A 27384-nucleotide genomic window follows, 5' to 3' on the forward strand; every position below is an offset into this window, starting at 1 on the left:
ACACACAAAAATGCTGACAACCACCATCAAGACAACATCTCTTAAGGCAAGCTGAAAAAAAGGGAAACAAAACTCAAAAACAAACTGATCAAGCTAATCCCCAGGAATCAAAGAACCTAAATGAGTAATCAACTTGTTCAGTCCTCCACAATCCATTGCAGAACAATGCCCTTCAAAGCTCTGTCTATCATCATTCATTCTTTCTTTCTATCATCCATCTATCTATCTATCTATCTATCTATCTATCTATCTATCTATCTATCTGATTTATTTATTTATTTATTCTGCATCTCCCCTCCAAGGTCACTCTAGATGTCTTATTGGTTATAAAACAAGTGAAACACAGTTAAAAGATTAAAACAACACAAAGTTAAACTATTATTAAGAAATAGCAATAGCAGTTAGACTTATATACCGCTTCATAGGGCTTTCAGCCCACTCTAAGCGGTTTACAGAGTCAGCATATCGCCCCCACTGTCTGGGTCCTCATTTCACCTACCTCAGAAGGATGGAAGGCTGAGTTAACCTTGAGCCGGTGAGATTAGAACCGCTGAACTGCAGATAACAGTGGCCTTCAGTAGTGCACCCTAACCACTGCGCCACCTCGGCTCTTACTAAACTAAACTAAGAGTGTTAAAAGTCAGACAGGACAGGGACAAGGTCTTTTTATCCCATCAGCCACTTCTAGCAGTGAGCGCCCCCCTCAGGGCCCCAGGCAGCTGGCAAAACCAGAGGAGGCAGTTCTCACCTGCAGTGAAAGGTATAGACATTGCATAAACAATGCTAAACAATTAGAATTCTTTCAACCTTAGAAACAGGATTTAAAGGGACAGGTCCTGTCACAGAGACTCAAGAAAACATAAAACAGCCAATAAAACCCACGGATCAAAGTACAGAATCAGAGACAATTCAAAGCAGAGGACTGAGCAGCTCCCAAAAATCTAAAGAAGAACCAAACCATCACCATCAGCAGACAAATATTGAACTACAGTTATCATGGACCGCACACAATATACATAAAAACCCAAAGACGTGGAAGACAAACAAATCTACATTGCAGAAAGCCTGAACTCAATAGAGAAACTAGATGACCTGGTCAAGAAAACCCTTAATGGCCTAACAAAAAAAAAGAATTCACAAAAGAAGAACAGTGATGGATGAAAAACAGTAGACCCATCCCACCATGCTTCTATAGATGTCCCAAAATACATAAGTCTGACACTTCTTTTAATCCAGTTGTATCTTTATCAGGGACCCCAACATGCAACATAGCTAAAGAACAAAAATGCTCAGACATCTCACAGAGGGGAGTGAATATTCTATCAACTTCCCACTACAGTACCTCCCAAAAAAAAATCAAAAGGCCTAAAAAATAGAAGAAAATGAAAATATGGTTTCATTTGATGCCACAGCACTCTTTGTATCCATAAATCTGAAGGTAGTGAAAAAAATCGATGTATTACACAACACACTCAGCCTAACCAAATACGCTAAGATTGAAATACTCATATTCGTGCACCTCATCAATCTCTACTTCACTATCTACTTTCAATTTGATGACAAATATATCAAAATAACAGAGGAACACCTATGGAATCACCCCTTTCATGATTCAAAGCAAAAGATTGCAAAGCACAACCCACAGTAACCAGACACAAGGAAATGCTATGTTTATATATTACTTGAAAGTCTTATTAACATCTTTCTTGATGGGCTATAAAGCAGCTAAAAGAAAATTGGGCATAGATTAAAGATGTGATATTTCTGGCACAAGAGCCCTCTTAGCCAAACGATGGTAATTTGATTTGTGTTTTTTTTAAAAAAAAAAATGAGGGAAACTTCCTTTCAAAAAAGCCTGCATCTGGATAATTATGCAATAAAGGAAAACTTCAAGGTAATTTGCAAAAATAAAACAAAATGAAGTTCTTGGGGAATTTATATTGAAAACCCACTTTATGAGAAGCTATATACAAAGGCTCCTTATATTAAAAAAAGTCATGAAAGAAAACATTTGTGCAATGTTTTTAAAGGATTTTTTAAAATCTGCCAGAATAAAATGATGTATGTATATATAGCCCAATGGATACAGCCAATAAAACACAATGGATGCTTCCATGAAAATTCTGTTTGATCAACTTACCTTCCAGCCCAACTCTCTTCCATAAGTAGAAAATATTTCTTGTAAACAAGCTGAACCAATATTAAAATGCATCTAAGGTCCCTTAGAGGAAATCATGCATTTGCAATTTCACACCAGAAACTCACCTGGAAATAAATGTTATCTTCTCTGCTTTAACAAAAATTCCAGAATGAGGGACATGCTCTCCACTTTAACTTCTTCTGATACTGGTCCTTCTGATAAAAGGACACATTGGCTCTATGCAAGCTGGTTTTATAATTTTAGGTTAGCTTCATTTAGATTCCAGAATATGCCATATAATTTGTAATTACATATATGCCATGTTAGATGAAATTGAAAATATGTAACTTTACTTTCCTGGTCCAAATATAAAATAAAGATTGTATTTCTGAGCTGTTTTAAATGAAAAAAATCCTTTTAAAAAAGGCATAATGATGTCCCACTTACAAAGGGGGTTGAGGTTGACTTGAATTCTTTTATTGGCTTTGCTTAAAATTAAGCAAATGTATATGAATTCTCAACTTACCTTTAATTGTCTGAATACTATTCATAAGACTCCATGTGTACTTTTTAGAGATATTTTATTATTTTTATTATTTGTGTATATATTTCCACTCCATGGGGATGACTCCTCTCTAATATACTGCCCATTTTATTATGTGTGATGTGCCTGATTTTTTTTCCAAACTGATAGCATGTTGTTTAATTTTTGTATAAGCTTATGGTTAGGATAGAATTTTACATGTTTATTTAATAAAATTGAGAGTATGAATCACTACTGTCCTACCAGAGGAGCGGGTTCTAAAAGGTACGGCAAATTTCTGGAACCTCTTCTACCGTACCGGTTAGAACCAGGAGCAGCTCACCCCTGGTATGAATAGAACTAAGTGTTCTGTAGAAGAAAGGCAGAAATGTTAAACCACAAGATCTTAATCCAAGTGATTTATGCAGTGACTTCATTTTTTTCCCCAGGGACCTTTTGGGCCAGCTGGACGTGAAGGTCGACAGGGTGAGAAAGGGATCAAGGTGATAGAAACCAAGCTAATTTTATTCTGGTATCCAATAAAGGAATGCTAGTTTCTCTTTCTTTTGTTTGTTTTTCTTCCACCTTTTCCACTATCAGTGTTTCCTGCAGGATTGGACCAAGGCAAGGCAAATATCTCAGAAGATTCTGAAAAGTAGCAATGACTTCTCTATGTTGGAAGACGCACATGTTGTTTCTCAATCTTAGCAACTTTAAGATGTGTAATCTTTGTCAACTCCCAAATCTGGAAGTTGAAGTTCATACATTTTAGAATTGCTAAGACTGAGAAACACCATGTTGCAGCCTCTGCCACAAAGTATATTGGAGGAAGTAACATTCAACTGTCAATCTAATTAATTTCTGTACATATGTATGCATAGGGGAAGGGCAAAGCATACTATACAAGAAATCATTCTACAATAGCCACCTCTATCCTTCAGCTCCAAAAGCAAAGTGAAATAAATTAGCTTAGTATTCTTTAAAGCTATCTGCTCCATGAAAATAGTGACTAACCATTGGACAATCTTGAAATAATTAAATATTTCTATGATAAATGGATATTTTCCCCCTCTCTCTTTCCTTCTTTGCCCATAGGGTGAATCTGGTATAGATGGTCCCTCAGGGAAAATGGGGCCTGTGGGCCCGCAAGGACCTCCAGGCCAACCTGGTTCAGAAGGTCTGCGTGGAATTCCTGGTGCAGCAGTAAGTATCTTCCGTTCTTGGCAAACGGTTGACAGAGGGATGAAGAAGAATAGGCTGCAAATTAATGCAATATCATGTTGCATGGAGAAAAATTGCAAACATTAGCAATAAAGTTCCAAGGCAGAAAATCAAGTTACTTTATAATGTGAAAAGAGTTTGAGGAGAAGGTGAGTCTCTGTTCTTCTGTCTAAAAATAGAGAACCAGAAGCAATGATCTTTGAACTCCTAGCAGGTGGATTTAGTTGAAAAATTAGAAAATGTCTTTCTAATGCTAGAAAACCTGGGCAAGGAATAATAAGGTTGGAAAGGTGGTGGGAAAAAATTCTATTCTTTGGAACAAACTCCGGTTTAAGGAATAAATGGACTAACTCCAGGGTCATTTATTAGATCCTTTTCAAATGAGTGACTGTAGTTCAAAAGAGCTTTTGGTGCATCAGAAGGGAGGCACACAGCATTTTAAAGTTGTGCACATTGTCATCTGAGGGAAATGAAGCGGTGAAGACATCAAAGAAAGCTCCAGCTGAGCATGGAGTTCCCTTAGATGCACACATACTGTTCCTTTAGTTTATAGGCCATTTATTTTACAGGGCTTAGTGAGTAATGATTGAAGAATTTCCTCTTAGCAAATTACGATCCAGCACATCATGATCTGCACCTCTTAGTTAAGAAAACTTTAATTTATTAATTGTTCACTTCTTTGTTTAGAGAGGAAAAAGACAAAAATTATAAAGTACAGATGTTACATGGAAAACTTTGCAGAGTAGCATAAAGATAAAATTAAAAGACAACACAAACTATTCAACTTGAAGAAATATCTTAGTTTTATCTTGATGTATAAGCTTGGATTAAAACAAATATGAAGATAGTATCGTGACCATTTTACTATTCTAGTACTTTCAAAACGTGTATTTAAATATTATTGAAATCAATAATTAGATATCTATATTATAAAAATAATGAAAAGTGTTTAGAATCTGTAGTTTAAGAGAACCCAAAACCCAGATGTAATGGCAGGACATGTACAGAATTGTACTCCATAAAGAGTTTCTAAGTTAAACTGACACTAACATCCAACTTTTTTTCCAAATATAATGTACTTTAGACTATATTACATTCTCCCAGAATATAAACTGTCATTTTTAAAGGGATTAAATGTGATTTCGAGTAAAAAGCATAAAGCATCCTTGTGACAAATATATATAAAACCAGCTCAGTAATTGGTAGAAAAGGAAAGTTAACATTCAGGACATGTTTCATCCTATAATGGATCATCTTCCAGCTGAGTTGAGCTTTATGACATTTCCACCTAATACATGTCTCTTAAATTCTATACTTCCTCAATGCCTCATGCTGTTATCAGATTTTTTTAAAAATGAAAAGGAGTATATTAAGAGAAAAAATTGTTTCAAGAGCATGTTTCTAAACATTTGCAGGGGAATGTTCACAGCTGAAAAAATTTCACATGTTGATTTCTGTTCTAATAAGTCCAGACGTACCAAGAACTAGAACAGGATTGGACAAAATCCTGGATTTAATTATTTTATATGAACCTAGTTGTTATGCTTTGCCTAAGCCATTTTCTAACACCAATTTTCAGTTTGGATTGGAACTATACAACAAAAGTTTTATTGGACAGTTCTGAACTGTCTTGTCACTTGATGGAGTTTACAAGGAGAAGGAAAGGAGCAGCTATTTTGCAAATCTATCTATCTTTCTTTCTTTCTTTCTTTCTTTCTTTCTTTCTTTCTTTCTTTCTTTCCCCTTCTACAATAAGGGCAGGGGAAAATAGCTGCCCATCTTAATATATTTTGAGAGATTAACTGAACACATGATGGCAAGTGACCACATAATATTGCACAGCCAGCTTATTATTTGTCAAAAGAAAATTACAAGGTGATTTGAAAACTTGCTTTTTCTCTCCACATACTTTTACCACATAAATTTGTTTTTACTCCACATACATCCATAGCATTGTTGAGATTTTTTTTTAAATGAAAGACACATAAAAAGGATAATTTCTTTTTAAGAGTCATTATTGTGAAAGTGAGTACAAAAGTTTAATATGCAAGGCTGTCAGGCTTTCTTTTGCTAAGATGTTTCAAGACAACTGGTGCTGCAGCTCCCCTTACTGATTTGTTGTGTGGCTTCAAAGCTTCTTTTATCAATCCCATTAATTCCAATATACTTTTGCATATGCTGCTCTCCTCTTGGAACTGATGGAGAGGTGGGTGGAATGAAGCAACACAGCTGTTTGGCTTTTAGAGGTAGGGCAAATGACTTTGAGTTTGGGCAGACTCTGGGAGACAACGAAGGGTGGGAGGGCTGGTGTGTTATGATCCATGGGGTTGCGAAGAGTCATGACTCAGCAACTAAAATGACTCCCTCAAAGCTTTGCACGGGTACAGACCAAAGCCTTTTTCACAGAGAGGAGATGATGTAGAGAAGAGTTTGCCCAGATGTACATTTTAGCTCCAAAAGTCTTTTAATTTTTGTTACTAATGTTGCAAGTTTTTTCAACTCTAGGGTGAACCTGGTCTACTGGGAGCTCCAGGACAGGCAGGACCCCCAGGTCCCATGGTAAGCAAAAAGAAATGGCCTCTGCACAACAACTGGTTTTGTCCTGAGATTGTCAGTTAATAATGCTGAGACTCTTTCACAATCACTTTCATCTCCCTCCCCTCAATTAGGGTTGGTCTTACATGGGTATTTATCACTGGGACAATGTTAGGAGGACCTTCTAACAACAAAAAAATAAAAAAATCCCAGTAGGCTTTCCAAAATATTTTTCAAAGAAAAGTGAGAGAAGCAGCTGCTTATTCTGATTCATTGAGCAGTTATTACTTCAAAATTCATGGTTGATTAAAGCTCAATTCCCAGGGGGAATTACTAGTTATGATTCTAATGAATTAGCCAGGATTAAATTATAAACTGATGCCATACCAAAGAATAGATACGGATGAACCTATATGAAGGAAACAGTTATGAGAATATGGGAGGACAAATGAGTAATAGTCCTACTCTTCTGGTGTCATTGGATTGTGGCTTGCTATTGACTCCAGCTCTAAATGACCATTTATTGCAAGAGTGGTCAATTCCTGTTGGCCCAAAGACCATATTCAGCCTTACACAGCATATTACATAGCAATACACCTGAAGTGGATGAAACCATTACTCATCTGGATCAGGGAAAACTGGAATGAATGTCTAATCCATGGGTGTCAAACTCACCACATCACATTGCCATCACATGATTTATCACGATGTTTCCTCCCTTCACAGAGCTGGGGTGGGTGTGGCCTGTGCATGACGCATCCACCCATGGGCCGCCAGTTTGACACCACTGATCTAAGCCTCTGCAAAGAATAATGTAGGCCTTTAAACTTTCGCAAACTTCAAAACCAACAAAAAGATCCAAATGGTTATTTGCATGAACAGAAAAAAAAATAACAAAACTTTAAACAAAAAAAAAAAAGATCTAAATGCTGAAATTGATGATTATACCTACACTAGAGGGCCTCACTGGTTGATCATGCTGGTAAGACCACACTTGATCATCGCGATTTAAAAAAGAAATTGAGACTGTAGAAAGAGTGCAGAGAAGAGCAACAAAGATGATTAGGGGACTGAAGGTTAAAACGTGAAATGGTATAGGGTTTCCTGCCTGAGCAGAGAGCTGGACTAGAAGACCCCCAAGGTCCCTTCCAACTCTTGTTATTCTGTTATCATGAGGCTTCCAGGCAGTGGTTCTTGAACTCCATTCTTAATGCAGCTGTTCTCCTCTTCATAGGGTCCTACAGGGCTCCCTGGTCTCAAAGGTGATCCTGGCTACAAGGGAGAGAAGGTAAACGTATATATTCTTGCTTGGGTAGAAAATGAAAGACCTTACAATCTTCAATTGAATCATCTCTTGTCCTAGAAATGCTTCTTCTTTCTGCAGCTACCTTGTTAAATTTTGAACCTTCCTTTTCAATTGTTGTAACTGTTAGATGGGGTCTTGAATAATTTATGATGCAGGAAGCTGATGATCCTTAGATAGCAGCTCAACAAGAATTTTATATTTGCCTCCCTGCCCAGAACTGCTATAATTCAGCTAGGTTAAAGAGGAGATTGTTTAGCACATCTGGAGGTATTCAGTGCTACGTGTACTTGAGGGGAGCTCACCAATTATCAAACGGGACTACTTTAGGATGCTGTTAACTCATATAAGACCAACAGAACAATGCACTATTGAAATTCTCAGCTCAAGTTATTATTTTTAAAAAAAATGAATGGATGTTGTATGGATCATAAGAAGAGAGAACAAGACAGTATTATAGATGAGTATGAGGTCCTTACTAAATGACCATGCAGCTCTTACTTAACCATTGCAGCCAGGACTGCTGAAACCACTGCCATTAAGTGGCATGGTCATGTGATGTTTTACTTAATGGCTACTTTACTTAGTAATGGAAATTCCAATTCCAATTAGGGTTGTGACCAGAAAACTACCTGTATTAAGCAAAAGTGTTGGGCTTCCTGTCTATCTAATGAATAATAGTTGGTTCTGTTCTCATGTCATGCTTAATTGGAGCAAAGTGTTGTGTATGCAATTGTATGGACAAAGTCAGTAGGAGTGGATTTTTAGAGGTCAGTTTTAGCCACAAAAAACCTAAACTCCTCTTGTTCAGTAGTATTGTTCAAAAAAGATAAGACAGTTAATAGAAACTCAACTAGGTTCCATCTTGGTCAACTGAGACATTAGCAATTGTGTATTGTCCCCCAATTTTAATATGAAACATAGTTGCTTTCGATTAAGCTAAACATCCCCCAGCCAACTACATTGAGCACAATAAAATTTTAAGAGAGTGCTAACCTGCTCTTCTTGCTTCTTGATTTGAAAAGCAAATTCCTAGAAGATCCTGCAAATACAGGATTGCTCTGGATCCTCTTATCTGTCTTTCCCCCAGCAACATTTTCCCCCAACAACAACAACAACAACAAAGCAGCTTCTTGATAGCCTCAGCTTCTTGCTCTTTGATGAAGGCATAGCTGCCACTGGCTTATCAGGTTACATCATGACCCAGCAGTAGCATGGTTAACATTCATTGTATGAACACAGCCTGTATTTCGTTTTGGACAAATTCTCTTTTCTAGCAAGATCCAGAAATATGTGTATATATGTTATGTGTAGGGATGGGGATGGGGCATGTAGAACTTTCAAACGGCCTTTTGCTTTCAAAAGCTTTGACTGAAGTACTCCAATGAAGAGAAGCTAGTTCTCAGCCACAGAGTGGCTACTTTGCTGGACAAAAGCCACTTTTCCTGAAGTGAGGCAGCAGAAAATTAAAATAGATCAGCACTCCTTCTGGTCAAAATGACAGTACAGAACCTCTTGCCTCCATGATGTGAAGTATCCCATACCTATTTCTTACACCTTTTATTATACAGTGGTTTCAAAGTTCTCCTCTCCCAGCTTTATCAGAGTGCTCTTTTTTAAACTAAGCAGTTCCCCTTTTCCTTCTAGGGTCATGCAGGACTCATTGGGTTGATTGGCCCTCCAGGTGAGATGGGTGAAAAAGGTGACCAGGGGCTGCCAGGGAACCAGGGAACACCGGGCACTAAAGGCGATTCTGTGAGTAGATGGAAGCCAGTTCAGATGGGAACAGACTCTGTAGATGGAAGTTGGTTGAGATGGGACTTCCCAGTCAGGCACACAATACTGATACTCTTTTTCCTCTTCCTAAGGGCAATATTGGACCTCATGGTCCTCCAGGTCCACCTGGATCTCCTGGCCACTCAGTAAGTATTTCATGCAAAATTCTAAATCGCTTCCAAAATAATTCCTCAAAAGCTGCCACTGTGTAATGCCCAGGATTTTAGCTTTCTGATATGAGAACTTCTCTGGAACTCTGCAACATTTGTCTCCCTCTTCTACACCTTAGTTATTTTTTTTCTTTTATGTGGCTGTGCCTCTCTCATCTGTTCTTCCCCAGTTATCTAAAAACATTTATTCTTACAGCATTTCATCACTATCACTATTTCGTTATTGCCTATCCATACTTTCTGACATTGTCTTTATTTCTTTAGTTTCCTTGCAAAAGGATATTATCTCTTATGCTATTTTGCCATCTTCTTCTTACATCCAGGAGCTCCTTTCGCCTGTTGACCCTTTCTGTCTTTCCGTAGGGCCCTCTGGGAGAAAAAGGCAACAAAGGGTCTTTGGTAAGTCCCAACCAATACTGCAGGGCTCACGAAGAGGAAGAGATTAAACCAGAGTTGTCTACATATTAGCTGTTGTTCTTAGGGCTTTAATTTTGAAAGTCTTGTACAGTACAGTTTTGAAAACTGTATCAAAGGAACTTAAATTTTGGGTCAGTGAAAGATAATAGCTATAATCCAGGGGGCAACCAATGTACCGCAAATTGTACAGTTGGTTGATATTTAATGTATTATTATTATATATTTTATTCATTAAACATGAAACTCAGCCAACTGAACATTCAAAAATGCATTACAAATACCAGTGACTGGTGCTAATGCTTGATACAGTTTGCTGCCAGCATCCTAGGTATCAACCAAGGACCTTCTTAAAATATAAGATATTCCGAGTAGCACAGTTTTTTTGCAGTTTTTTGTTATTGCAGGAAGCTGCAATTTGTTGATGTATTTTGCAAAATTCTTGGACATGGTGCCAAGTACCCTGATGACAATGGGTATTATTATTATTATTATTATTATTATTATTATTATTATTATTAGTAGTAGTAGTAGTAGTAGTAGTAGTAGTAGTAGTAGTAGTAGTATCATTAGTATTATTATTCTAGTCATGGGAAGAGATGTGCACTTAAGGGAGGCTCTGAATAGTGCTTATGATGCTTAGCTCCTGACATTAGCTACTCAAACAGAGTTGGGCTCTGCAGATATTGCTAAACTGCTATTCCCAGATGCTCCAGATATGAGCAGTGGTAAAAAGGTATATGTGCATTGGTACCAAGTTATTGATCCATCTTCCTGCAGGGACCTATTGGACCAAAAGGTGATCCAGGGGCACCAGGGACACCAGGACCACCAGTAAGTGAATGGTTTACTACAAGGTCTACACAAAATTCACCTATGTTCTATATAGCTTTCTCTAGGATACGGTATGCCTATTGTGTCTGTGTGCATTTTTCTAGCCATCTTCTCCCATTGCATGCATGTTTATTACATTTTCTCTTAATAATACATGTTATGGTTATAAAAGCATACAGAAATTCCCACATTGGGAGAGATAGATATTAAAATGCATACAACTTTGTGCAAATTTCTAGCGATGTAAATACTGCATGAATCCACATTTTTTACACATTACAAAATTCAAAGAAATGTTAAAAATGAAGGGTTTGCTTTGAGTTTTGGCAACATAAATTTAAAAAGGTCTCCTTTGGTTCATGTCTGATTCCTGACATTTTCTGGACATGTACATGATAACCATTCAGAAGTGGTTTATGATTCCTTTCTTCCATTTTTTAGTTTTAAACATTCTGCCTGGTTGCAGCCTTGGAATTTTCTAGTGATCTCCCACCCGGGTTACTTAATCAGGTCTAACTTTATGTTATATGTGTACACAAACTATTGAATCTTCTTTCTGTTTTTCATTTTCCTGCTTCTAGGGCCGCCCTGCTGAATTGCAGAATCCAATGCCCATGGAAAGTGGGCGCACAAGCCGCCAGGACTGGGAGATTGAAGAACAGGGGGATGCTCCAGGGGAAGGGGATATTGATCCTGATGCTGATGGACTGGCAGAAGTCTTGGCAGCTCTAAGCTCTCTACGTGATGAGGTGGAGCAAATGCGATGCCCACTGGGCACTCTGGATAGTCCAGCCAGGGTCTGCAAGGAGCTTCAGTTTTGTCATGCTCATCTCAAAGATGGTGAGTTTCAAGGTGAAACTCCAAGCAGTGGGTTCAGAATAGAATGTGCCATCTACCCTAATTATGCGAACCAAAGGGATCTGTGTGTTGCATTTGATAACTGGGGAAGAGGGAGAGTCTGCCAAACTTGCAAGTTTTTGATTGTGAGGGGCCTACTTCCTCATGGTTTCCCTAACCCTTTCTGCACTGATCCACATACTATTCTTTAGGTGAATACTGGATTGATCCAAACCAGGGATGCAGCCGAGATGCCTTCAAAGTTTACTGTAATTTCACAGCTGGTGGAGAAACCTGCTTATTCCCTGACAAGAAATTTGAGGCTGTAAGTAGCTCACTTGACCATTAAAGAGGTGATCAGCAAAAAGATCAGATGCTATGTAAATTGCCCTAGTACCTCAAACAGGTTACTTGGCTAAGGAACCTGAATGTAAAACCCTAAGATGAGCAACAATATGAAATCTATGCCTTTAGGTACGACTTGCTGCCTGGAACAAGGAGCAACCAGGAAGTTGGTTCAGCACTTTCAAAAGAGGCAAAAAGGTAACCTTTTCCATTCTGTCAAGATTGCTTTATACCTAGAGGAAATCTGGAAAGGGAATACAGTACTATTTCCCATTTTCTGTTAATCAAAGTCATGGCCCAATGCAGTATCAAATCCATATGCAAAGCCAAGCCACCTTTCTTCAGGTATGATTTATAACTGATTGAATGACAGAATAACAGAGTTGGAAGGGACTTGGCGGTCTTCTAGTCCAGTGATCTCCAACCTTGGCAACTTTAAGACCTGTGGACTTCAGCTTTGCTGGCTGAGGAACTCTGGGAGTTGAAGTCCACAAGTCTTAAAGTTGCCAAGGTTGGAGACCACTGTTCTAGTCCAACCCCACCTATATCCTAAATGAAACCCCATATCATTTCAGGAAAATGCTTGTCCAGTCTCTTCTTCTGTCAGGAAATTTCTCCTTGGTCCTAGGTTGCTTTTCTCCTTGATCAGTTTCCATCTGTTGCTTCTTGTCCTGCCTTCAGATCTTTTGTTTGTTGCAGCCCCTCAAATATTGGAACCCAGCTATCTTGTCACCCCAGGCCTTCTTTTCATTAAACTATATATACCCAGTTCCTGCAACCATTCTTCATATGTTTTAGCCCTCAGTCCCCTAATTATCTTTGTTGCTCTTCTCTGCACTCTTTCTACAGTCTGAAAAACTTTTTTTATATTGTGGTGACCAAAAATGGATACAATATTCCACGTGTTGTCTTACCAAGGCATTATAAAGTGATATTAACAATGCATGTGATCTTGATCCTGTTCCTCTGTTAATGCAGCCTAGGACTGTGTTGGCTCTTTTGGCAGCTGCCGGGTTCAGACAATGCACCCAAACCATTGTTTACAAAGTATAATTGCTGGATTCAAAGCCAAATGGATCATAAAAGGCTTAGTGTAATTATAGCCAGTCTGTGACTTTATCTGTGAGGAGGTTGCAGTGTAGACTGGAAGGAACATAGTGGTTTTCTGCTAACCCATCATTTCTCTCCCCTTCTCCTTGCCAGTTCTCCTATGTGGATGCAGATGGCAATCCTGTGCTGGTCACTCAACTCACATTCCTACGCCTGCTGAGTGCTGTTGCCCGGCAGAACTTTACCCTCCTCTGCCAAAATATGGCTGCTTGGTATGAAGCCAACACCAGCAGCCACATGAAGGCTCTGCATTTTCGGGCTTTCAATGATGTGGAGCTGATGCACAACAGCACAGAAACTCCCATCCATGCCGTGTATGATGGCTGTCAGGTGAGAGAGCATTCTTCTGACTTTTGTATCTCTTGACCATTTCAGTATTGCTTGATCTTCATCCCCACAATATGAAATGACTCTGTGAATTGCAGATCACAGTGATTTCACCTGGATCTTAAAGTGAAGGTATTGACCTGTGAGATCACCATCACGGGATGGAACTTTGAGTATTCCAAAATTATCATGAGAGAAAACCATCTGCTCCAAAAACCCTTTGAATGACTTCTTCCCTTTCATTCATCTTTCTTTTCAGCATTTTGCAACTCTCATATGAACAATAAGAGGGGAGACATGTTAAAAGACCAGAATAAAATATTCCTCTCTATTCTATTCTGAGAAAAATATCCACACTTTTCTGAATTTAGAGCCATTGCCACTTTGGTCCATGCTTGCCAAATTAAGGGATGTTATGCTTTCTCAACCATGTTTGATCTACTATTTTGCTGAAACCCCCAATGAAACATTTTCAAACCCTGATGCAGCCATTATTTCACATCTTCAAGATTTTGCTTTTGAAGTTATCTTCTCTACTTTCAGGTACGCAAAGGTCAGGAGCGGACAGTTCTACAAATGGTGACGCAACACGTGGAGCATCTACCATTGATTGATGTGGCTGTTCAGGATTTCGGAGATACCAATCAAAAGTTTGGCTTTGAACTCGGCCCAGTCTGCTTCAGTGGCTGAGCCCTCCAAAGATGGACACTCCCTCTAGACCATGTTGGACCACCTCTAGAAAAGAGAGAACTAAAAGCCCTTTCTCTCTGCACTGATGGGTGGGGGGGGTGGGAGGGTGCAGGACTAGAGTCAGCCTTGCAAAGACCTGCCGTTGTGTTTAACCTGATGACAGCCTCCTATTTATGCGGCCAAGGTCCCTCAGGGTGTGACTCTTGGGGAGTTGCACAGGGTTCAGACTGAGCCAGGGCCCTCTCTTGTTGCAGCTCCATTATTGGTGCTATTTTGCCGTCTTAGTGAAGCACTGGACTGACTGGTCAGATCTGGCCACCTGTAGCGATGGGGATAATGGAGACCACATTCTCTATAGTTGAACTTCACTGCAAAAAGGACACGGGATGTCAAGATTATGCCTGAAGCATGTTGGGAACTGGAAATTCAGGACCAATTGGCACAGCGATGTACGCTGAGGCATGAGCAATGGGAAAGAACGGAGAAGTAGAGCAATAGTTTTGGATCCAACAGACAACCACAGAAAAACAAGATACTGTACTGATATAAGATTTAAGGAATAAGCATAGGATATCCATATTTTTAAAACTGTATTGTATTGAATTCAGCTCAACTGATAAGTGTTTTGGCATGACAATGGAATGCAATTTGGGGTAGCCTGTATAGGACTCTTCCATCTCTTCCTTCCAATTACCATGGAGATTAATTGACATATACTTCTCTACAACAACCAGAAACTATCCAGATACTATGCTTAGAGTCTGTATCCTCTTGGGAAAAATAATCACTATTTTATTTTCCTATCTTAAGATCAAATGGTGCTTGTGTAGCAAGACATACAAAGTCTTACTGTTAGAATGCTGAGCATGTCTCCCATTCTTTATATTTACTACAAGAACTTCACAATAACCCTGTAAGCCTACTATCAATTTTCATGTTGGAAAGAGTAAGCACAAGCCATACTCACTAGTCTCTCATCATCTTATCTATCATACTAGCCATGCTCAGCAGATTCCTATAAGGCATTCTTCCGCAACTTAGCAACCACCATTAGCTTTGGGAGGGAAAACTTGACTGGGAATTTTGAGTGGTAGACTGAACACAGCTATGGGCATTAGGTTGGGGAAGACTGTTGTAAGGTATGGCTAGTGATTCTGGCATGTTTTCTCCTTATGGGGGAAAGAAAGTAGAGTAAAGCTTGATTCTCTGCTAGCAAGACACTTAACAGGGTCCTTGAAACCCAACAACCTCTTCAGAGATGGAGCTTGTACCTTGTGTTTTGCCTTCTGCACTGTGCCATGTTCATTTATCACTGAATTTTCCTCACACTCTGGTGCTAAGTGCCCCTCTTGTTATGCTTCCATGTATCTCAGGCTGTGGCACAAACTGGGTATGTATGTGTCCACACATGTATGATGGTTACTGTATTCACCTAACAACCCTCATTAAACCACAAAACGTGACTGCCCACCATTTCTGTATCAGCTGGATTGGAAAGACTCCCTAATGCAGGATTTTAGAGCCAGTGTCTAATAGGAGAAATGCTGGGTTGGGTTTCGGTTGTTCTGAATGTGTAGTTGCATACCAAATGTTGTTTGTGCAGGATAGGCTTCCTCTTTGTTCTTTTGAGTGATAATCAGAATTCTGCCTGATTGTTAGACAACCAGTATTTTTCCTGCTGAAGCAGAGGTAGCCGTAAGCAGAGAAGCCTAACTGTGGGAAGACATCAACTTGATAGTTATTGCATTTTCAGTGCTGAGATCGGAGAGAACCACATGTGAAATTTTCTATCAATAATGCCTTGCGTATTTGACAGAAAAGGGACATATTTTGTTCTTTTGCTTCAGTGAGGAGAATATCTTTGGAACTGGGACTTTCACTCCCAGCCTGTGCTACTCACCAACAGCATCTCTTGTGGCATCAGACAGATTTAATTCTGTGTTAAAAACTGCATTTCAAGGACCAGTACTGAGCTGAAATGTGAGAGAATACATTTAAGGAATATTATCACACCCACAAATGTGTCCTTTCATGGGTTTATAGAATCCCAGATTCCCCATTTACAATGTTTATAAGAGAAGATCATGGTGTTAATACCAACTGTGCTCTTATTCCTGTCCAAAACTAAAAGGTCTTGGCATGAAATAGTAGTACATATTTATGGGTGTGACAAACAGTAGATATTAGGGACTACCTGGCACAAAAAGGTTGTATCCTATTTTCTCTCTCCAATCAGTGGGAGCTTGAACATTCCTCTGTGATCTCAACACAACCCTATTGTGCTATGTAGTTGGCACTGTGACATCATATTATACAGGATTAAGTTTTCTGATTGGCTAGGATCGCAGTTTTTTTTTAAGACAAGTTGAAGAAAGAGTGATATATTTCCATGAGAGTCTGTGTCATACTTTAATAAAGGTTCGGGATGTGTGTATGGGAAGAGTTCCTTTCTCCTACATTAACTTTCACAGAAAAACGAGTGTGTGCTTTTATAAATCGATATTATCTTTAGCAGCAAATGGGCTGCTAAATAGAGCAAATGGACTCTTAAATTCAAATATTTATTATCTGTCTCATCCCATACTTTTTGAGCTGTTCATTTTATTCATTCTTGGGACTTAATTATCAGGGATTTGGTAGAGACCATTTCCTTATTAATACAAGAGCCTGGCCTTACACAGTAATATTTTAAAAGGGAGTGGGTGGAGGAAGAGAAAAGGACAGTTCCTCTGATCATCAGCAGAGTACCTGTCCCTCTTCTCAAAGTAACAACACATCCCACTTGCATGATGAGTTATACCAAACAAGATTTTCATAAACACAGCCTTCAAAGAAAATGTAATTTTGAATACAAGGTCTTTAAGCACTATCTAGGGCAAGGACAACAGCTAGTATATAAATGCATAGCGTCTGGTCTCGTTTTGGTCAAAACTGCTTTATAAAATGGGGTTTAATGATTAATGCAATTCAAAACTAGTAACAACAGCACTTGCAAATTAACTCTTGTAATTTATTTTATCCCGATATATCCACTTGTGAGAAATGGTTAAGTAAAAAGGAAACAGAAGGAAAATGAGATTAATGAAACCTATATATTTACTGTATTTGTACATATGTATGTGCAATCACACACATATACAGAATATATTGATACCCACTGCAATTAAACATTCAAGTTAAAACAAGCTAGCCAAGCAGTTTTCCAGCTGCACATATTCCCACAGACCTCATAGTTAATTCTCATGGGAAGGAGGTAGTGCTCCAGTAACACCATTGCTTCCCCCCACCAAATAATTCTCAAATGCCTTCAATGAAAATAAAGGTTACTCATTCCCAACTTAGCTCTATTAATGTGTGGCTATGGAAAGGGTAGACTTAAAATGCCCCTTTTTAAAAAAGAATTCTATTAGGAGCAGCTCCCTCCCCAAAATCACAAAAGACAAAGCATTACTGTATCTTTAATTTCGCTGAAGTTTTCAGTGGGGATAACTAGGGTTGAGCAAGCTACCATATCTTCCCTGTCAGTTGTAATCAAAGCAAAGTGTTTGTGCTTTTGGTATTTGTGTCAGGCCAGATACTGCAGCCTTAGAAGAGAAGGGAAAATAGATTTGTTGGAAATTAGCCTTCAATAGACAAATAGTCTTTTTTGTTTTGTAATTGCCCTCCCCAGTATGGTACCCCTATTTACATTAGATTATAATCTCTTATTGTCCTTATAGAAGCTGCAAGTACTGGGGTGGTGATAGTCAGTCTCTGTTATCTTAGAAATGCTCTTTTCTGGCACCATAATGAAAACTGCCTGCTCCTCAACTTCCCTCTGCCTTCAGAATGGCCATTGAAAGTGGCTTTGGGGTGTGCGTGATAAAAATAAGGGGGAAATCAGGAATGGAATATGGTCCTCACTATGTAGATTGCTTCTAGCTATAGGAAATACACATTCCCATTCTAGATGGATGTCATTTAGAACAGGAGCACACAGAATAGTTCTCTCTAACTCAGTGTTTTTCAACCTTTTTTGTGCAAAGGCACACTTTTTTCATGAAAAAAATCACGAGGCACACCACCATTAGAAAATGTTAAAAAAAATTAACTCTGTGCCTATAGGTTGTAATTCCCCCACATTAGGTGCAGTATAGTTCCCCCACAGACATACAGCCTTCAGCCATACAGTGTATTACTGAAGGCTGTATGCCTGTGTACTGCCCCACTTCGGTGCTCGGAACACCGAAGGAGACGCGCCGCTGGTAACACTTACCAAGTTGACAGCGCGCGTTCTCCTCGCTGCTCCGGTCCTCCGCGATTGTTGCTATGGGCGCACGCATGGGACGTCAGTGACGTCCCTGCGTGCGCTACCTCCCGGTGGTCGCCGCGTTTTTAAAGTAAACGCGGGGCCGCAGGGACTTAATAGAGGCATCCCTGTGTCCCGAAAGCAACTTTCGGGACACACAGATGTCCCGAGGCAAAAACACCTGGCGGGTGTTTTTCCCACGGCACACCTTACACTATGTCACGGCACACTAGTGTGCCGTGGCACAGTGGTTGAAAAACACTGCTCTAACTAATGGTGGCTAGAAGTCTGTAGGTGACTTATATCTCGAAGACAGGAATTGGGCCAATTGGGAGAGTTTTCAAATGGGTAATTTTCTGATGTGGTTGGATTGGTTTCTGCAGACAATACAAGTTGTCACAAAGATGCAACTGAAACCTCCCAGCAGTGATTCCCACGTGAGCAGCCATATTGTCAATACTTAAGTCATACCTACATCTCACATAATCTCTATTAGTTTTCTATCTGCCCCAAAAGTGACTATCCTCAATATTGCCTATGCCCTTTGTGAAATTTGATGAGCAGAGATTTGAACTGGAACTTTTCTGGACCAAAGCTGACCCTATACCACAATGATTCTTAGTTACCCCACCCCACCCCAAATTTAAAAGGCTGTATTAGATCATTTATTTGGTGGGGTGGAGCTTGGAGCAGCAGTAACCTCTGTGTTCAAAAAAAAAATCCATCAAAGTCATGTTTTGTGATGACTCTAAGCAGTGGCTCCTTAATTCTAACTCGTTCAGATTATTAGCTCAAGAGAGCAATGGCTCATTATATCTGTATGAACAATTCATTGATCAACATACCTAAAGCAGCTGGTAAAAAAGGCCTCAGCGATCAGAAACTGGGAGTGCTAAATCTGCTTCTCTATACAGGAAAAAGTGATGTTGGATGCTGTTAAATGGTTTTAAGCATTTGATTGCTTTAAGCATGGGATCACTCAAGTAATTCACAGGCACAAAAATGGCCCCAGACACATATTGAAGATGATTGAGGCCAGAGATTGCTTTTTCAAGAGATCTTTTCAAAAACTAGACTTTTTCTTTCCTTTAGAAACCTTGGCTTGCAACAATACATGTTGTTTGAAAAAAGAGATACCTGACCTTAAACTGTGTGTGGGCATTTTAAATTGCACATGTCTGGTGTGATTAGACATACAGCAAACAAGGGCATAAAAAATAGAAAGAAAAATCTTCAAAGCTGGGGTTTTTTTTTCTTTGTATATGGAGCTGCCACTCTAAAACGTGCCTGATTCCTTTTTTTCCTTCATCATCTGAGGTGGCTTGGGGAAGTGCATTCTTATAACAATTCTGCAAGATATTGTTAAGCTAGATAGAAATTACTCAAGCGAGCACCCTGAATGGAGGAGAAATCCGAAGAAAATCTTTTGCCAGTCTGTATCCAATACTAAATCAGGCTTCACCAACCCAAAGTATTGCTGTTTGATGCCTTCAGCTGATTGAATTGGAGCAGATATTATAGGGTTGAGACTTCACATTTGGAAGCTAAGCCAAGCTAACTACTACAGTATTTCATTGTTGAGAAACTATAACCTTCCAAATGTTGCAACTCCATCCTCATCCTCATGCTGCTTAGAGAAAACTGTAATTGGGTCCCAGTCAATCTAACATCTGCCGAACCAGATTTATCCAACTGTTTGTTGTTTGTTTATTGGTCTTGTATGCCGCCCACTCCCAAAGGACTCCGGGCGGCTTACAATAAACAAGGGAAGGGGATAAATACACAAAACAACACTTTAAAATACACAACAGTCACAGTTTCCGTGGGGCTGGATATTTCGAGAGCCCCCCGGCCTGCTGGAGCAGCCAGGACTTAACGGCTTTGCGGAAGGCCGGGAGGGTAGTGAGGGTCCGGATCTCCACGGGGAGATTGTTCCAAAGGGCTGGAGCTGTGACAGAGAAGGCTCTCCCCCGGGGAGTCACCAGCTGACAATGGCTGGCAGATGGAATCCGGAGAAGACCTAACCTGTGAGATCTAATCGGTCTATGGGAGGTGATCGGCAGGAGGTGGTCTCTCAGGTACCCAGGTCCGATGCCATATAGGGCTTTATAGGTAATGACCAGCACCTTGAAGCGGGTCCGGAGACTAATGGGTAGCCAGTGCAGCTCCCGGAAGATAGGTGTGACGTGGGTGTACCTGGGTGCACCCACAATTGCTCGCGTGGCTGCGTTCTGGACCAGCTGAAGTCTTCGAACACTCTTCAAGGGCAGCCCCATGTAGAGCGCATTACAGTAATCCAGTCTTGAGTTCACAATGGCGTGAGTGACTGTCTGAAGGGCCTCCTGATCCAGGTAGGGTCGCAATTGGTGCACCAGGCGAACCTGGGCAAAGGTCCCCCTGGTCACAGCCAACAAATGGTGTTCTAAAGTCAGCTGGGGATCCAGGAGGACTCCCAAATTGTGAACCCTCTCTGAGGGGCGTATAATTTCACCCCCCAGCCTGAGAGATGGACTACTTGGCCAATCTTTGGGAGGGAACATAATGCTGTCAACCGCAGCATTAAAAAAAGAAACTTGACCAGTCACAAGTATGCCCTGAAAAGGAGACAGCACAGTGCAATTACAATTTCATCAGCCAGCTTTATGGCATCAAAGCAGTATCAGATGAAGCAACAGGAGAAAACAGGATTGGAAAAAAATGAATACTCTTCAGATTAAAACAGGCTGGTAACGTGGCTGGAATATATTATTTGGCCACATTATTTTAACTGAAACATCCAAAGGATAGACTGCACATAGGCCAGATAAGCATATCAGTTCAAAACAGATTCATTCAGGAGCATACAGTTAGCCAGGTTATTACTGGACATGAGGATGTTAACTTGTTGGGTAACAAAACATCTGCGGTCAAATGACCAAGCTCAGAGAGCATCATAGTTTGACCTTGATTCTCTTCTATTAAAATTGTTGAGATGCTGGGAACCCCCCCATTTAGAAAATTGTAATGAAGTTAAGGTGGAATTATTTTATTTATATATCTAATTTATATATCACCCATTTTCCCAATAAGGCTGGGTGGCTTACTACCCTTGTCTTTGGTGCTAAAATTGCAAAGAGGTACAGATTACCAGCTGTCTGAATAGGGCATTTGTCTCTGCACATGTTACACTTCAACTGAAGTAATGATACTACCTACCAATTTTCAAAGCCAGTTGGCACCAGAATACCTACCAGACTGCCTTCACAATGACAGACTTAGACAGCCACTAAAATTATTAGGGAAAGTCCCTTTCTATATATTTAGAAGTAGTAATGATCCCAATCATACTCAGCACACGAAAGGAACTAATTATCCAGAGACACCACTTTCCCTTGTGACTTAAAACACTGCTAAATATATTTAGATTTTATTTGACACCAGGTAGCCTACCATTCTGTGGGTCACTCTAAATTAAAGGATGTGACCTAAAAACATTGGAAGACACAAAACCATCTTATGCTTTCCAGATATCAGAATGCCCTCCAAAGATAATAGTGACTGTCATTATATGAGTTGTAGCCTAACATCTCTGGAAACCATACATTTAGAAAAACACAATGGATTTTATGAATTAAGTTATAACTGGTGTCAGCGTTCCAAATATCATGCAGAATTAAATCAAAGTCCAAGGCAGAGCTATCCTTAAAGTTCCAATTTAATAAGACAGACATGTTGGCAACGAACTGTGGAACCCCAAATCTGAAAACTTCCTGGGATTCCACCCATTTGAAAGTTCATGATCTTATCCCCACACCCATAAATCCATCACAGGGTCCAATCTTCTTCGGCCACGCTGGCATCTCCACCCAGCTGGTTCCGGTCAGGTGCAGAGGTGCGGAGACAAAAGATGACCTTGGCTTCTAGAAAAGAATGACAACAACACATTCCACCATTCTACTCCTTTCTATTCCCCCCTCCCAACTACTACACTAATGAAACAGCATAGTGAAATAATAGAAAGTGTGGCAGGCCAAAGATCCTAAAAGGAACATAGCTACAGGCCTGACAACTGGATGGTTTGGATTACAATCCATATAAATAGCAAAGACAAATGATTGCCGCTGATAAAAATGGAAGAGTTGTGCATGACCTACCCTAACGTAAATAAATGGATCCAAAGATTGCACCAAGCTCATGGGATCACCATAGTTCATATAGATTTTGATGGAATTTGATGGATACCATTGAAGTTTGGGTGCTGAGCAATAAAGCATAACTATAGAATATTTTTTATTGGTGATACTACTCAGCTATCTAATTTAAAAAAACAAAACAGAACCTGTAGATGAGGGTTCTGCAAATGGTTCTGTAAAAAGGGGTAAGCCTTTGATCACACAGCTGTGATAATCACCATTATTATATACTTTATTCATTAAACATGAAACTCAGCCAACTGAACATTCAAAAATGCATCACAAATACCTGTGACTGGTGCTAATGGTTGATACCTTTTGTTGCCAGCATCCTAGGTATCAACCAAGTACCTTCTTAAAATATAAGGTGTTCCGAGTAGCGCAGTTTTTTGCAATTCCGCTGGTGTTATTGTAGGAAGCTGCAATTGGTTGATGTATCTTGTAAAATTCTTGGACATGGTGCCAAGTGCCCCAATGACAATGGGTATCACTGTTACATGCTTCATCCATAGCTGTGTAGTTTTGATGGCCAGTTCATGATACTTCATTATTTGGGGGGGGGGGTGTGCTGAGCAATAAAGCATAACTATATAATATTTTTTATTGGTGATATTACTTAGCTATCTAATTAAAAAAAACAAGAAAACAAAAAACAGAACCTGTAGATGAGGGTTTTGCAAGTGGTTCTGTAAAAAGAGGTAAGCCTTTGATCACACAGCTATGTTCAACATGATGATGATGATGATGATGATGATGATGATGATGATGATGATGATGATAATCTTTTGTGAGATTCACAGCCTTTGGGGCTGGTTGGTAGCTCAACAGCTCGAGTCCTAACCAAGGACCTAGGAACGGTTAAAGTAACATCGGAGGATATAAGCTGTTCCAAGTAGGGTGGTTTTTTGTAGAATCAGAATGTTCAAGTCAGGTAAATTTAGAATTTTCAAATAGCGAGGTAGCCCTTTATGTATTGCTCCAAGGGCTCCAATTACAATTGGGACAACACACAATTTCTTTTCCCACAGTCGCTCAACTTCAATTTGCAAGTCCCAGTACTTTGTGATTTTTTCTTGCTGTTTATCTTCAATTCGTGCATCTCCAGGTATTGCAATATCAATGAGCCATACTTTTTTCATTATTATTATTATTATTATACAATTGTATCACAGCGGCCAGTTGTTTCGCCGGATTTGGCATTGGTTACTAGTCGGGCCCCACCCAGGGGCCTAGGACGTCGTAACATATTTTCGTAATATACGTGCAGATCCAAGCAGTGCGGCTTTTTGCATTTGACTGATGGTGATTTTGTCAATTTTTAACTGTTTTAAATGTAATTCCAGTGCTTTTGGAATAGCACCCAGTGTGCCAATTACCACTGGAATTATCACTGCTGGTTTGTGCCATAGTCATTGAATTTCGATTTTTAAGTCCTGGTATCTTGCAATTTTTTCATGTTCCTTCTCGGCGACCCTGCTATCACCTGGTATTGCGATGTCTATGATTGTCACCTTATTTTTCTCAACCAGAGTGATGTCTGGTGTATTATGCGCCAGTATTTTGTCGGTTTGTATACGGAAATCCCACAAGATCTTGACCATCTGATTTTCGGTGACTTTTTCAGGCTGATGTTCCCACCAGTTTGTTGCTGTTTTAATATTATAATTTTTGCACAATTTCCAATGGATGGATCATTTGTGCTACTGAATTGTGCCACAATTTATAATCAGTCTGCGCAATTGTTTTACAGCAGCTGAGTATGTGATCAACAGTTTCATCAGCTTCTTTGCAAAGTCTTCATTTGGCATCATCAGAGGATTTTTCGATTTTGGCCCTAATGGCATTTGTGCGGATAGCTTGTTCTTGCGCAGCCAGGATTAGTGACTCTGTTTCTTTCTTTAATGTACCTGTTGTTAACCATAACCAAGTTTGTTCACTGTCCACTTTATCTTTTATTTTTTCCAGAAATTGGCCATGCAGTGCTTTGTTCTGCCAACTCTCCATTCTTGATTTTATCACATCTTTTCTGAATTCTTGTTTCGTCTGTTGGGCCTTCAGTAGATTTTTGTTCCTTACTTCGATTAATAGATATTCTTGATTTTCTTTTAAATAGTCAGCCAGTGCATGTTTTTCTTCTTCAACTGTTTGCTTCACTTGTAATAATCCTCTGCCACCTGATTTTCGGGGCTGGTATAATCTATCAGTATCACCACGTGGATGTAAACTGTAGTGCATTGTCATTAGTTTCCTGGTTTTTCAGTCCAAAATGTCCAAATCAGCTTGTGTCCAGTTAACTATACCAGCTGTGTATCTTATAACTGGTATTACCCAGGTATTTATGGCCTTAGGTTTCAAAATTTTCCTAACTCTGTTGGTGTACTCTCGCCTGACAATACTTTTTACTTTCCCATGCTTGATGTTATCCAACTGCAGAATGCCTAAGTATTTGTAGGCTTCATTTTCATTGCATTTAATTAGTTGGCCATTGGGCATTTCAATTCCCTCACATGCAGTGATTTTGCCTCTTTTTATGGATACAGTGGCGCATTTTTCCATGCCAAAGTGCATTGAAATATCGGTGCTGAATACTCGGACTGTGTTTGTCAATGATTGGATTTCTATTTCTGACTTTCCATAGAGTTTCAAATCATCCATATATAGTAAATGCGAAATTTTTTCAGCTTCTTTGGCTGTTTGGTAGCCTAATTTCATTTTTTTAAACATTACTGATAGTGGGATCATTGCGATGATGAAGAGAAGAGGTGAAAGTGAATCACCCTGGAAAATTCCTCGCTTGATATTAACCATTCCGTAGATTCCCTACTGCCAACTCAGTTCTCCATTGTTTCATCGCCTTTTCAGTAAAGGATGTAATATTTTCTAAGTTTCTAAGCATTTTATGATCCAACTATGTGGCAGTGAGTCAAATGCCTTTTTGTAATCAATCCAGACCATATTCAAGTTCGTTTTTCTGTTCTTACAATTTTCTAATATCATTTTATCAATTAGGAGCTGATCTTTTGTGCCCCTGCTCCTTCTTTTGTTGCCTTTTTGCTCTATTGTTTGTTTCCAAATAATCCATCATGTTATCTGCAATAATGCCTGTGAGTAATTTGAAGGTTGTTGGCAAGCATGTTATTGGTCTGTAGTTTTCAGGTGTTGTTCCTTTAGTTGCATCTTTCTGAATCAAGTATGTTTTTCCAGTTGTCAACCATTCATCAATTTGGCCCTTTTGTAAAATTTCATTCAATTGCCTGGCCAATATTGCATGTAAACTGGTCAGATATTTGAGCCAGAAACCATGTAATTGGTCCTTTCCAGGTGATGTCTTTACCTTTTTAACTCGATTTTTGACCATCTCAGTTGTTATTTCTAATACTTGCATTTGTTTGTTGCCAATGCTTTTCTCAAAGTCATGTATCTACTTTGCTTCCTTGTTGCAGTCCTTTGCATTTTCCCACAATTCTTTCCAGAATTCAACTGTGGCCTGTTTTTCTGGTTTTTCACTTTTGGTGTCACCATTCACATTAAGACTTTGATAAAAACGCCGTTGGTCTGATCGAAATTGCTGATTTTGTTTATATTGGATGATTCGTGCCTCATATCTTTCAATTTTTCTAGCTGTTGCTGTTATCTGCTGTTTTACAGCTTCATTGATGTTTCTTGTATCCAATCTATATCTCCTGATTAGCCGATCTATGATTTTTTTGTTTTTGAGCCGTTGCTCATGCATGTTCTTTAAGTTACTAGCATCTGCCCTTAATTTTTTGACTTTTTGTTCTAATCGGATTTTCCACTTTGGCTTTGATGCTTTTTCTGTTGTGTGACTAGGTACTTTGATTTTAATGCCTAGTTCATTAGTGACTATTACAGCTGTGCTGTACATTAACTGGTTTGTTTCCAAGATGGATCCCGATTGAATTGTTGAAAACACTGCATTAACCATTTTCATGATAGGGGCCAACATTTTCTTAGGCACAGTTTTTAGTGATGGTAAACGTTGCCTTTCCTCATTAAGCAGAAAATGCTCCATGATCTTATCCTTCGATTCTTTTTGTTTTTGAGTTAGTTCATCAGTTGGTTCAGTGATAATTGGTTCTAGTGGTGGTGATGTTATTTCCTCCCCGAGAGCTTCTTCTGGGAGTTCTACTATAATGTCTTTAGTTGTGTCTTGAATATCAGTTATTTCCGCTTGTGATATTGTTTTTTGGGTTTTGCAATTTGCCTGAATTTCCTCATGTTCAACTTCACTAAACACTTTATTCCGTATAATAAATCGCCTTTGATCTGCTAGTCGTTGTTCACTAACATTTGAATCTGGATATTGTTGTTTCCATAATTCATACATTCTCTTCAAATAGCCTCTTTTTTCTGGCTCTGAGTTGTAGTAACAGGCCATTATGGCACAGTTTTCATCTGCACTATATTTTTGTCGTTTTGTTGGCTGGTCCACTTGTAGCCAACTTGTCGACGGATGTCCAGGGACCCCAACATCTGCCGCGGCCCTTGTTAACCCGCGCGACGACCGATGCGGTATGGAATACTTATTTGTTTTTTTCACCATATTGTATGGGTTGGCGATTTTTTTTTTTTACGGGACCAGATGCCAACCTGACCCCAACCCTCCTCCTGTCTCATCCGGACTTGGGACCGGCAATGGCGGAGTTGTTGTTGTTGTTGTTGTTGTTGTTATTATTAT

At 39.4% G+C, this 27384-nt stretch overlaps 1 protein-coding gene across 1 annotated transcript in view; it reads left to right on the forward strand.

Annotated features, from left to right (window-relative positions):
- Nucleotides 1-16659, forward strand: part of COL5A3 (collagen type V alpha 3 chain) — a 133710-nt gene extending 117051 nt beyond the window's left edge. The window contains exons 55-67 of the mRNA XM_087710659.1: nt 3113-3166; nt 3759-3866; nt 6390-6443; nt 7654-7707; nt 9370-9477; nt 9591-9644; nt 10032-10067; nt 10863-10916; nt 11498-11756; nt 11966-12078; nt 12228-12296; nt 13302-13538; nt 14079-16659. Coding sequence (XP_087566785.1) covers nt 3113-3166; nt 3759-3866; nt 6390-6443; nt 7654-7707; nt 9370-9477; nt 9591-9644; nt 10032-10067; nt 10863-10916; nt 11498-11756; nt 11966-12078; nt 12228-12296; nt 13302-13538; nt 14079-14225 — 1347 coding nt within the window. The 3' untranslated portion in view covers nt 14226-16659. The remainder of the gene's footprint in view (nt 1-3112; nt 3167-3758; nt 3867-6389; nt 6444-7653; nt 7708-9369; nt 9478-9590; nt 9645-10031; nt 10068-10862; nt 10917-11497; nt 11757-11965; nt 12079-12227; nt 12297-13301; nt 13539-14078) is intronic.
- The last annotated feature ends 10725 nt before the right edge of the window (nt 16660-27384 follow it).

This window comes from Thamnophis sirtalis, unplaced genomic scaffold, assembly GCF_051295495.1.
Source record: "Thamnophis sirtalis isolate CommonGarterSnake01/CBP01778 unplaced genomic scaffold, rThaSir2_p1.2 scaffold_3, whole genome shotgun sequence".
NCBI lineage: Eukaryota > Metazoa > Chordata > Lepidosauria > Squamata > Natricidae > Thamnophis > Thamnophis sirtalis.